Source organism: Nyctereutes procyonoides, unplaced genomic scaffold, assembly GCF_905146905.1.
Source record: "Nyctereutes procyonoides isolate TBG_1078 unplaced genomic scaffold, NYPRO_anot_genome, whole genome shotgun sequence".
In the NCBI taxonomy this organism is placed as follows: Eukaryota; Metazoa; Chordata; class Mammalia; order Carnivora; family Canidae; genus Nyctereutes; species Nyctereutes procyonoides.
The window spans coordinates 81,519,869-81,532,937 of NW_026575125.1; the positions used below are offsets into that span (position 1 = coordinate 81,519,869).

The 13,069-nt window shown below is 37.5% G+C and overlaps 1 protein-coding gene across 1 annotated transcript in view; it reads right to left on the minus strand.

The window, feature by feature from the left end:
• Positions 1-13,069, minus strand: part of AMMECR1 (AMMECR nuclear protein 1) — a 116,391-nt gene that overhangs the window by 17,165 nt on the left and 86,157 nt on the right. Inside the window, exon 3 of the mRNA XM_055337576.1 lies at positions 6,101-6,215. Within this exon, the coding sequence (XP_055193551.1) occupies positions 6,101-6,215 (115 nt within the window). The remainder of the gene's footprint in view (positions 1-6,100; positions 6,216-13,069) is intronic.

Below are 13,069 nucleotides of genomic sequence, written 5' to 3' on the forward strand. Positions count from 1 at the left end.
AGACCTTTACCAACTGAGCCACCCAGATGCCCTAAAGGTGGGACTCTTAAGTAAGAGGGGAAGCAAAGCATGGTGTATATTAGAGGAAAAAATAATGAAGGGGGGCTGGACAGAACATATATGACGAGAAGTCACTTCGCTTGTGAGTCATGCTAAACATCTGTGTCTGAATGGAAACTGTTTTCAGTGGTGCATTGAGAGGAGCTAGAAAAATGTAAACCTTTAAGGGGTGAGAGAGGGAGATCGTGACCTTCTAAAATCTATGAGAGATAATGACCATGGCCAATGTACTCATCTCATCTGTTTATGCTCATGAAGGTTATTACAAAAATGCACTATTATTAACTCTAACCGAACACGTCAGAAATGGAGCCGTGCTCACTCAAAAGGTGTGCTTTTTAAAGCTAAGTGCAGCACTCTGAGTACCAGGAGTCTAACAAGGTCAGGCACAATGACAGATGCTTTGGTACTTTAGGGACAGAGTGAGACTAGGGGCTTGGGGGTGTAACTCTAATGTCCAAGGGGTGGGTTTCTAACATCATCCCAGAATTATATTGGCCAGCCCCACCCAGCATGGGTTGATTTCATGTAAGTGTTGGGTGCTAAAAAGGAATAGCCACGATGCATTACCCAAGTGACAGCTGTATGCACAGTTGAGGTATCAGTGACCCAGGGAGCTAGATATCACTAAGAGGGCTTTACGGCTCGTGAAAATGTACCTGACCTATTGAAATATGACCTAATGGTCTACTGGAGAATACAGAAAATATTTCTTCCTCATACCTTCAAAATGATCTTGTCTCTAAGGCACAGAAGTAAAAGATACCTGACTACAACTTAGAAAATACTTTGTCGGGAACCCTGGGTGGCGCAGTGGTTTAGCGCCGGTCTTTGGCCCAGGGCGTGATCCTGGAGACCCGGGATCGAATCCCACGTCAGGCTCCCGGTGCATGGAGCCTGCTTCTCCCTCTGCCTGTGTCTCTGCCTCTCTCTCTCTCTCTCTCTCTGTGACTGTCATAAATAAATAAAAAAAATTTTTTTAAAAAGAAAATACTCTGTCTTCTGTCAGCAAACTGCTGTGATACAAGCTCCTGCAGGATCACTGGTTGGACTATGCCTATGACCCTACCCCACAGGTCCCCTCCAGGGGATGTAGATGGTTCCAGTCCAACACAAGTTTTTTGACAAGCAAAAAGCTTGCTCATTTATATCATCTTGAAAATGAGCAGCTGTGAGGTACCACACCTAGAAGCACCCCTCAAGTCACACTCCAGCTGTTGTAATGTCTTTAGTTTTATATCCTTTCAGATATTGAAAAACAAACATGGCTTCCAAATAGGATAACTACACAAGTTCTGTCCTATATATTATTTTAAAGGACTCCAACATGCTGCATGAGCTTTTCTTTCCTTCTGAAGACCATGTCCGCCATCACTCTGTCATATGGAATTAAGAGAATGCTGTCAATTGAAGAACACAGAGCAACAGTAATAAGTTTTTGTGTTCAAACACAAGACAGGTCACTTCAGAGGTCATCCTGGGGGAGCAATATCCCTCATGGAACATCCATTTTAGCCCTGCAGGTAGATATTTCAATTTATCAGTTAATGAATTTTCCCCCCAAAATCATTCAACTCTCATCTCATTCAAGATGAGAAGTGGATTATGATGGGGTGATAAGCAATTCTTAGAAGGGTGGGTGGGGCCAGTGTTCTAATTTGTCTTTATGGTCTCTGGGGATGGTTTTGCTGTTTTTAGACACCACCCAGAGTTCTTGATAGGCTACCCATAGACACTCATTTTACATGCTATCATTATTATGTCGAGGGACTATAACATGGAGGCATTACTGATCATTCTGCCAATTCAACACTGAATTGAATGAAACTATTGTGAAACCATTTATCAAACATTCCTCACATTTTCAAAGAGAAGCATTCTAGCCTCTAAAACAAAGTCTGATCCTACCTTCCTACTAACTTCCATTATAAAATTAGAGACATGTTACCAAAAGAGAGGTCCCAAACAGGTTCAGTTAAAAACCTTGAAGAGAAAAGACAGTAGCCAGCCCTGTGACAGTTCACTTAATCACCGATCATTTGAAAATTAGGTGGCTATGACCACTGGTCATATCCCTCACCTTCATGACCACGGGAATGTCTCTCCTGTTACCAAAGTTACTCACCTCTAGACTTTGTCCTCTTCTGCTTTGATCTGGGCATTTTTGCCCCTTTTATTAGGAATTCTATTGCAGTAACACGTTTCACCAGTGGGGGTCAACTCTCAAACTGTACTTCTCCCAGAAAAGCCCTATGAGAGAGGCTTCTGCTTATATAAAACATACTCATTACTGATCTCAGACTTAAAAATTCTCTATTAAAATTCTGTCATCGTTTTCTGTTTCCTCCCTGTGGCATCAATTTATACAGCAGCACTGTGCATTTCAAGTTAAATTTAGATACTTATGGTGAATAGGATATTTCATTATTGGAAGAAAAGTTTTACCTATTTTGACAATCTGAAATTTCTCAAAGTGAAATGTATCCTTTCATAATATAGATGGACCCCCTTGTAAAGGAAATTTGCAACATGAATCATTAACTTAGAAAGATAAACCATAAGCAAAGACTTTCCCACAATCCTTTTTAATAATGACTGTATATTCAATATTATCTCAGTTACATGAACAAATATATATATTCATTGATACAAAGACACAGAAAAATACTTTAAAGAATATTCCCAAAACATTAACAGTAGTTATCTCAGAACGGTGTAATTACAAATGGCTTGCCTTTTGAAATATTTTTTGAATTTTCAAAGTTTTCTTCTTCAACAAATTAGCACTATACTATTATAGACAATAGGTTTAAATATATATATATATATGCATATATGCCTTTTATTGTGGTAAAATACGCATATAAAATTTACCATTTTAACCATTTTAAAGTATACAATTGAGTGGCATCAAGTACATTTGCAGTGTTGTACAACATCCAGTTCCATAACATTTTCATCACCTCGAGTGGAAATCCTGTACCCATTAAAAGCAGTCACTTCTCATTCAGTCCCTCCCTCAGGCCCCTGGCCACCACGAATACACTATCTCTGTGGATGTGCTCATTCGCCATATTTTCACATAAACAGAATCATACAATATATGGCCTTTTGTGCCTGGCTTCTTTCACTTAGTATAATGTTTTCAAGGCTCATCCATGTGTCACCACTTCATTTCTTTTCATGGTTGCACAATATTCCATTGTATGGATATCCCAAATTTGGTTTTCTCCATTTATCTGTTGATAGGCATTTGGGTAATTTCTATCTTTTGACTATTATGAATAGTGCTGCTATAAACATTTGTGTACAAATTTTGGTTTCAACATCTGATTTCATTTCTTTGGGGTCTATACCTAGGAGTGGAAATTCCTTGACATACACTTTTTTAAAAATGCTTTTAATTCTACTTTGGCACTCTGTGTTTCAAGTAACCAATGCTTTTTCAGAAATATTAAGGATGACCCTTATGACATCATCCCCACAATAATACCATTCCGTTTGTAATCATTAACTATGGTATATCTTTTTAAAGCCCAAATCATATTCTTTGTACTTAAAAAATCCAATTTTCACTCTTACTCTTTGGGAACAAATTTTTCTTATGCCAGATACTTCCAACTATGAAGAACTAACTGAAAAGGACAGTCTTTCCCTCTTAGCATAGCCATTCTGGCAGTGTCTAATTCATTTTCAAATACTTCTATGTTAAAAGTACAAAAATACATGTATTTTTTTGTTGTTACTTTAGCCAGAAAGCATCATTAAATAGACATCAATATTTAAGCCTTGGGAATGTATTAAATATATAATATACAAGGCATGAGGTTTAATTTTAGCTGTAGACAGTGCCTGAAGTGGGGTAGATGATGGTGTACTCTGTGCTTGCTCATATTTATTTAACTAATATTGGATTCTCCCATTTTTCTTTCCCTCCAAATACATGCATACATATTTTTTAAATATACTTTCATGTACATGCCACACATGCATGCAGCTACACATGTGCAAGCCCGCACACACCACAACTGTACTTCCAACTCAGTGGTGGCAAGTTAGAGTAGGCATGTTTTTGTAGCTTGGTCATCCCTAGATTTCAGGCCTTTCCACCTGTTATGGCCCCCCCACTCTACCCCCATCACACACATGGCACCCTGAAATACAGAAAACAGAAATAAAATTCTAGCTAGAGAAGAAGCCTCAAAACGTAAAAAGAACCACTCAAATTTGAATACTTGTTAATAAGGGATATAATTTGGGATCATTTAAAACTAAAGTACTGAGGAATGTTTCTATGATACTGATAGACTTCACTTTAAGAAAAATTCAAATAGGTGAACAATGAACTTATAGAAAACAGTCAGGAAATTTTAATTCTGTGAAGGTTTTTACACAACCCAACTTCAGTAGGATCAACACTTAATTAATTTTATTTTTCCCCTTAAAAAAAAACCCCGAATGCCTTTGTATTCTGAGAATACTCCAAAAAACCCTGACATACTACAAAACTCAGGAGGAAATCTTTTATCCTACTCTCTGTAGAATGTTTTTTAAAGCTCTGGCCTAGGGATCCCTGGGTGGCGCAGCGGTTTGGCGCCTGCCTTTGGCCCAGGCGCGATCCTGGAGACCCAGGATCGAATCCCACGTCGGGCTCCCGGTGCATGGAGCCTGCTTCTCCCTCTGCCTATGTTTCTGCCTCTCTCTCTCTCTCTCTCTCTCTCTGTGACTATCATAAATAAATAAAAATTAAAAAAAATATATATAAAGCTCTGGCCTAACAACAGTAATTTATATTGTAGGGATTTTTTTTCCACTGAAGGTTAAGAACTTTATAAATGTCTTATTCTGTATGTGGAAAGCTAACTGGCAGCGGAATAAGTTGTCCAAAGTCTCACAAGGAATCTGAGTAACTTCAAAAATAAAATTCAAGTCCAATTAATCATCAAGATGGTAGTCTGTCCACAAGGCAAAATATCTCAGTTACATGGGAGGTAGTCATTCTAAAAAGTCAATAGAATTAAAACATGTTATACCATAAAGATCCAGTCATGTTACTTATGAGTGTTTATGTGAGAGATGCTAAGTGCATCACTGAATCCCCATTGTTTCATTCTTGTACTTTTTTCTTTATGCTTTGTGTATACTTCTTTTCTCTGCTATTAGACTGAAGGATGATTCATGGTGGAGAGCAAATCTTAGGACTGAAGGATGATTCATGGTGGAGAGCAAATCTTAGGACTTTTGTATATGTGGCACAGTGCCTCAAATACAGTAGGTATTCAGTGACATATGCACTATTATGTGTGAAATTTCATAAACACACGCTCAGCTATCTCCTCACAATGACCAAAACAAAATCATGGTGAGAACCTTTGAACTTCCTTAAAAACCCAACCCCACATACTAATGAATAAAAAATATGACAAATCTAGGCTACTTCAATCATGACAATGTTCAGAGATAATCATGATATAACCTTAATATTATTTGTTAGCATGGTTAAGTGCACAAAATAAGGTAGCCAAGAATGAATAAACAAGATTTAACTGTAGTTAACAAACACTCTGATCTGTATCCACAGTCTGATTTCCCCTACTGGTGTATTATCCTAACTTTTTGGCTCCTTGCTTCTGAGATGTGTCCTCACACCACCCAATTGCTGGGTGGCAGTTACACTGAAATACATCAGAATGGAAATAGAAGGAATAAATTCCGATCAGTCCTTCTTACTACTTATTAACAGCTTTTATGAGGGGCTGTGCTAAAGTAATAAGATAAAAATAAACAGCAAATTCAGTTTAAGGACAAAAATGACACATGGCACTTTGCCTTAAAAACAAAAACAAAAAGAAAACAAAAACGGAAAAAACCTCCTTCACTGATATCTCATTGATCAGCTGTGAGGTTTATTTCTCCACCTTACTCTCCTCACCTGCACTACAATAGAGAATGGGCTGAAAGAGTTGCTTCCTGGATCTAATTTTTAACATTTACACAGGAGTTACCTTCATTTCTCTTTCAAAAATGTCTATACTCTTACCTCCCAGTCCAAATAATCACAGACATCTTCAAAGTTAGTGAGAAGAGACACTGAGCAGAACAGCCGTGGCAGCTCATCCCTTGTCATTGGGGGGAAACGGCTATCTTTAAGGGCACTGTGGAAAACAAAGCAAATATTAAAGCAACTACTAGGTATGAAAAAGTTCCCCTTTCAAATGCAGACAATCATTTGAAAAAGGTAGGAGATTTTAAAAAAATCAGTAGGTGACAAAGGTGCTAATAATCTGCAAATGTATTCAAGGGCCCCAGAGATTTTAGAAGTCAATTTATTTTTTTCAATAGACTGTTTATTAGCCAATCCTGTGATCAAATGTAAAGCACGAATGATCAATTACACTTCCTATACAGTCATTTCCTGGTCTACTTCCCTGTTACTTGGAGAATCTGAGAATACTTTACTTTTGAGAAGAATAAAACCTAGGCTAGTGGACATTTATGCAAAGACTTCTAGACCTAGGGCCGATGGAAAAAAATGTATATAGTTTTAAAAAAAAGTTCATACCAGGTTGGCCTTTTACCATAGAACAGCACTCAGAGTTCAAAAAAGACCAAAATTTCATTTTCTTCAAGCAAAAGAAATCAAAGAAAATTTAAATAATCATGCAAATTACAGACTAAAAATACAAATATTTCAGGCCCCCCATAAAAGATAATTCAATATATGACTCAAAAATTGCGAAAGTACAGGAAATTAGGCTAATCTAGGAAATAAAAGTATGATTAGGAGACCATTAATCACATCAATGGATTTCTGAGTACAACTCTGATTGGATCCTGTAATCAAGGGAAATATACTACAGTGCCAAATTCTAGAAAAACCCCTACTATAAAGGACAAAGATGTTGGAAGACCATAATTCTTCCTGCAATGGAAGAACAGACAGAAAATACATAGACACACACACTCACACAGGCACAGTACGTTTCTTGTACTTTTAAAAGAAAACACTTCCTGGTCAAGAAAAACAAACATACCTCTGATTACACTTTATATTAATGGCACTACTGGCATTTGCACCATCAATCTTCAAATTTAAATGTCCTATACAGCAGCCAGGCTTAGAAAATGTTTTCACAGATTAATCCTTAGAAGTTACAAACAATTCCTTTTTCAGTGACTCCCTCATTGCTGATTTTCTTTTTTCTTTTTTTCATTTTTCCATCCCTTCCTTTGCATTCTAAAACTCACCTATTGTATTGTACAAATAGAACACCTATGTGAGTACTTTCAATGCACTTTGGTGCTCATTCTATTCTACTCTACAAAGGAAAATGCTTATAGAAAGATATGTTTTATATATAAAAGTATAATTTTTTCCCATTCCAGGAGCCAAGATTAATCAAGAAAATCAGGACATCTGTGACAATTCATACTCTGAGAACAGCATTTGCCCATTTTATGATTTAACAACATAAATTTTCCTACAGTTTGGCCTCTTTTATTTTCCTATTGGCAAATAAAGTTTTAAAAAGCATTTTCAAATTCTCATTCAAAGCCAAGATAAAGACATATATGTGTGTGTATAACCAACACTCCCTTTCCTAACAAACACACATATTGAACAGAAATTCTAAAACAGAAGAATCCCATCCACAAAAACCAAAAGGCCAATCACACTTTCAGTCTTCTTGCTAAAAAGAAAAAAAGAGAGAGGGGGGAAAAGCCTTATATACATTGGAATAACATAAAATGTAATTTTTTTGGATTATAGATTTTTATTGTGGTAAAATAACTATTTTTAAGGGTACAGTTCTGTGTAATTAAGTTCATTGATGGCTCACCACCATCCATCTCCAGAACTCTTAGCATATTGCACAACTGAAACATAGTATCCATCCAATACTAACGCCCGCTCCTCCTTCCTTCCAGCCTCTGGCAAAAATGTAATTTGCACACACTTTTCCAATTTCAAGTAATTAGGATAATATAGTCACTAATGTTTTTGATATATAATAGCTTATGGAGATGTAATTCACACACCAATAAAATTCACCCATTAACATATACAATTTAATGTTTTTTAGCATATTCACAGAGTTATACAACCATCACCATCATTCTAATTTTAAAACATTTTGTCACACCAAAAAGAAGCCCCATACCCATTAACAGCCAGTCTCCATTTTTCCCTCCTTCCAGCTCCTCGCAAGCATTACTCTCGGTCTATGGATTTGCCTATTCTGGTATTTCATAGAAGTGTAGTCCTACAAATATGGATACACTGACTTTGAGCATAATGTTTTGGAGGTTTCATCCATGCTGTAGCATGTATCAATACTTTATCTTTTCAACTGCCTAATATTTCAATGGTGTGGCTCTATCACATTTTGTGATCTGTTGATCTGTTGAGAAACATTTGAGTTGTTTCCACTTTGGGACTACTATAAATAATGCAGCTATATTCATGCATGTATGAGTTTCTGTGTGGACATATGTATTCGTTTCTCTTGGGTAGATACCTAAAAGCTGAATTGCTGGGTCATTTGGTAATTCTATGTTTAACTTTTTAAGGAACTGATAAACTATTTCCCACAGTGGCTGTACCATTGTACATTGCCACCAGCAATGTGTGAGGGAGTTCCAATTTTTCCACATCCTTACCAACCCTTGATATTTTTTCCAACCCTTGATATTGTCTGCCTTTTAAATTATAGTGCTAAACTTCCTTTAATGAGGAGATTTATAAAAACCTCTCTCTCACTTTTACATTAAAACAATACACATCCTGAAGTTGCCAGACAGTTAATTTCTCAATGTTTGGAGGCAAGGTATTTTGTTTACTTTTTTCCCTAGCAAACCAAGGAAAGGTAAATTTTAGCTTAGTGCAATTCACACTATTTCAAATCAATGAAATTTTCAAGTACCTAAAATGTAACTCTCATGATACAGAGCCTTGTTGTTCAATCATTCTGGGCTTTAAAAAAAAAAGGTTAGAACAATGAATAAGTGGGAGAATATTAACATGGTTAATAGGAGAAACTGACAATCATGCCTCGCCATACCAGGACTCAAATGTATTAACTTCAAAACTGAAATAGTGAAGGTACATTAGTCATGATGGAAACAGTCTGATTTTACAGAAAGTCATTCGAACAAGATTTTTAATTCGGGCATTTTTTGGTAACTCTAACTTTTCATTAAATTCATGAGCATAGAAAAATTCCAAAAGGTAAGAAGCCCTCAGTATTTCTAAATGCAAATTCCTAGGGGGAAATAACTAGCAAGGAAAGCCTAGCAAGTATTTCAGGGATTATAAAATAGACAAAAAATGCAGCTAGAGACTGACCTCCAGAGCTGTTAGGTTGGTATGCATAGCTGATAAAAAACAAGAGGATTCAGCCTCCCTTGGACCTGCTCTCTTTAGCATATAGAATCTGCAATGTGGAAGCTGAAACTTTGGAGGGGCTATGCTATCCAGAGTTGGGAAGTGACTTGGTCAAGATGACCCAGCAAGTTAGTGACACAGGTGGGGATACAACACCAATTCTCTATTCTTTGACTCAAGCCCAAAAGACCTTCTAGGATCACACTTTTGTTGTCACCTTTGAATGGATTTGTCTTTTTTTTTTTTAATTTTAAAAGTAAATGCTTGCCTTACTTGGCAATTCTGATCTCATACCTGTAGTGCCTCTGCCTAAAGAAGATGGATAATAACTTAATAGCATTCATTAGTAGCCAAAGGGTAAAGAGAGCTAGACTTCCTGTCTAAGGAAAATCTACAGGAGCAGAAAGGATTTTAAAATATTAATAATATCCGTGGAAAACATTTTATACCAGCGTGGTATCTGGGAATTTAAATTCTAGGCAGCCTAAGAAACTGACAAACAAGGAGATCTTGTATTAAATTTATATGACGTTCTCTTTCCTACAATAGGAAACCATGTTATAATGTTTAAATATTGCTGAAGGGGGGGGCGCCTGGGTGGCTCAATCAGCTGAGTGTCTGAGTCTTTTTTTTTAATATTTTTTTTATTTATGATAGTCACAGAGAGAGAGAGAGAGAGAGAGAGGCAGAGACATAGGCAGAGGGAGAAGCAGGCTCCATGCACCGGGAGCCCGACGTGGGATTCGATCCCGGGTCTCCAGGATCGCGCCCTGGGCCAAAGGCAGGCGCCAAACCGCTGCGCCACCCAGGGATCCCGTGTCTGAGTCTTCATTTCGGCTCAGTTCAGGAGCTTCGTGATCTCAGGGCCGCAGGATCAAGCCCTCCTGTGTGGGGCTTTGTACTCACTGGGGAGTCTGCTAGGGATTCTCTCCCTCCCTCTCCTTTTGCCCCTCCCCCTTCTAAAAAATAATATAAATAAATAAATAAATATGACTGGGGGGACCTACTTACATACAAAAGCAGCCAGCTGCTCCCTCACTCATGTGATGGATGGGTAAGGTTTAAACAACAGTTTAATTCACATACCAAATTCAAATATATTCAATTCAAATTGGCACCTCACCAAGAATATATTTTACCTAATTGAAAAGCAACATTAACATCTGTCAAAGTTAATATCTAATGTTAAGTAGCTCTTTAATGAAAATGAACATTTAAAAAGGGGAATTAGAACTTTAGCTATCAAAGAATCAAAATTGGTGACAATGCCTGGAAACTATGAAAAAAAAAACCCAGCGGAAAAGAGACGAAACCTTAGCTCTTATAAGGCTCATCATAAATGATATAGCATGGAACAGCAATGATGTAAGTGAATCTAGCTGCTTTGCCATTTACTCACTCATTCCTTCATTTCTTCACTTTCCAAAACTTGGATGACTTTAATCAGTTAACCAGTGGAAAGTTACCAAACTGAGAAGGGCTTCAGGTTATAGGCCACCATTTTTCAGGACAAGGCAACAATTAAAACCAAAATTAAAAATCCCTTTTTGGGGGATATCTGGGTGGCTCAGTTGATTAAGTGTCCAACTCTTGATTTTGGCTTAGGTCATGATCTCAGGGACCTGGGATCAAGCTCTGCAATGGGCTCCTGATCAGGGCATAGTCAGCTTGAGATTCTCTCCTCTCTCTCTCTCCCTCTGTTCCTCCTCCTTCCTGCATACTCTCTCTAAATCAGAAGATAAAATCTTTTTTAAAAAATCCCAGTTTAGATAGGTGAAGAAAAGCAAATCCAGCATCCATGAATCTAAAGTTTAAAAAAAACAGTGTTTTTCATGAGAGGTTTCAATCATCTGGAAACTCTGCCATCCATCATCAGAGATTCTGGAACAGAATGTACACATGGCATGTCTGAATTCCAGAAACTTAGAATGCTAGAATCCTAAACCCAAATCTGAAAAATTATCCATAACCTCTCCTTCACATTAAGTAGTGATTTTAGCTTCCCATTATGAAAAAAAGGGGAGTATAAAACAGAATGCAAAACAGTGACCATTTATCCAACACAAGGGTAGAGAAGAGCAACAAAGGACATGACTACATTAGGTTAAGAAAGGAAGAAGAGGACCCTATTTTGGTGAGTGAGGGCAGTGATCCAGAAGGAAATTTTCAATTGTAAGCCAGATTTAAAATGTTCCATAATTGGGGGATGTTTTTCCCCCTTAGAGTAATAAATACAACCTACTCAGTGCTGGATGCATATAAACATTAAAATGTACTGATTTTAATATATATTTCAAAATGTGCAATATGATGGGGAGTTTATGGGGACTGGAGGAAAGAACTAAAGCATGGAGGGACGCCTGGGTGGCTCAGTGGTTGAGTGTCTTCCTTTGGCTCAGGTCCTGGGATCGAGTCCCGCATCAGGCTCCCCATGGGGAGCCTGCTTCTCCCTCTGCCTATGTCTCTGCCTCTCTCTTTCTGTCTCTCATGAATAAATAAATAAAATCTTTTTTTTAAAAAAGAACCAAGGCATGGAACAAAAGGAAGGGAAAGAGAGCAGGGGACAGAAAAAGAGGAAGGGCACAAATATGAAGAAATAAAAGATGGAGAGGAAGAGAAAACAAGAAATGAGAAAAGCAAGTGGGAGGCAAAAAGAAAAAAGGGAAAAAATAGAGACACACTCACAAAAAGACAAAAAGAGAAAGCAAGGAAGAGTAAAGGTTAGGAGGGAGGGGGAGCAAAAGTGCAGTAGGTCCTGCAGATTTTCATATGTACTATTTGGGTCCTATCCTCTGGGATTCACTTAGGCTTTAGAATGTTCTTGTCCACTGCCCTCTGACTAGCTTCAACTTCTTGAATCTCAAGCTCTTAAAAGCCTTTATTCTCAGAGAGCGCTACAGCTGCCCACCAGGAGGGAAGAATACTCCCTGGGCTGCACACTGTGATGACCATAGCAATATTGTCAAGAATCTGTGTCTTCACCAGGCAAGTTCTTACCTTGCCTTTAAATTGGGAGAATGGGTTGTGGGTCTGCTTTAATGGAGCACAATTAAGACTGGAAAATACAAGATGCACAAAGAAACAGATGGCTATGTGTTTAGTGTGGATGGCAGGTGTTCCTCATTTCCCTCCAAATAATGTCCACATAATGCTCTGTCTGCAGATTTTTCTTGATTTATTCTATCTTGCTTTTAGAAATGAACTACTAGGAACAGTTTTTGTTTTAATTTTTTGGATGAAAAGCTACTGAGTATAATGAACACAATTTAATTTTCTCTTTATGACCCTGGTTCATCTTTTTTTATTGAGGTATAGTTGACAGGCAATATAATATTAGTTTAAGGTGTACAACATAGTGATTTGACATTTGTAAACACTGCAATGATCACCATAGTCAATCTAGTTAACATCTGTCACTATACAAAGTTACTACAATATTATTTACTATATGCCCCTTGCTGTATGTTACATCCCGCAACTCATTTTCTAACTGGAAGTTTGTGCTTCTGGATCCTCTTCACCCATTTCACCCTTGCTCAACCCCCCACTCCCCTCTGGTAACCACCAAAATGTTCTCTGTTTCTATGATTCTGTGTTTTGTTTTGTTCGTTTTCATTTTGTTTC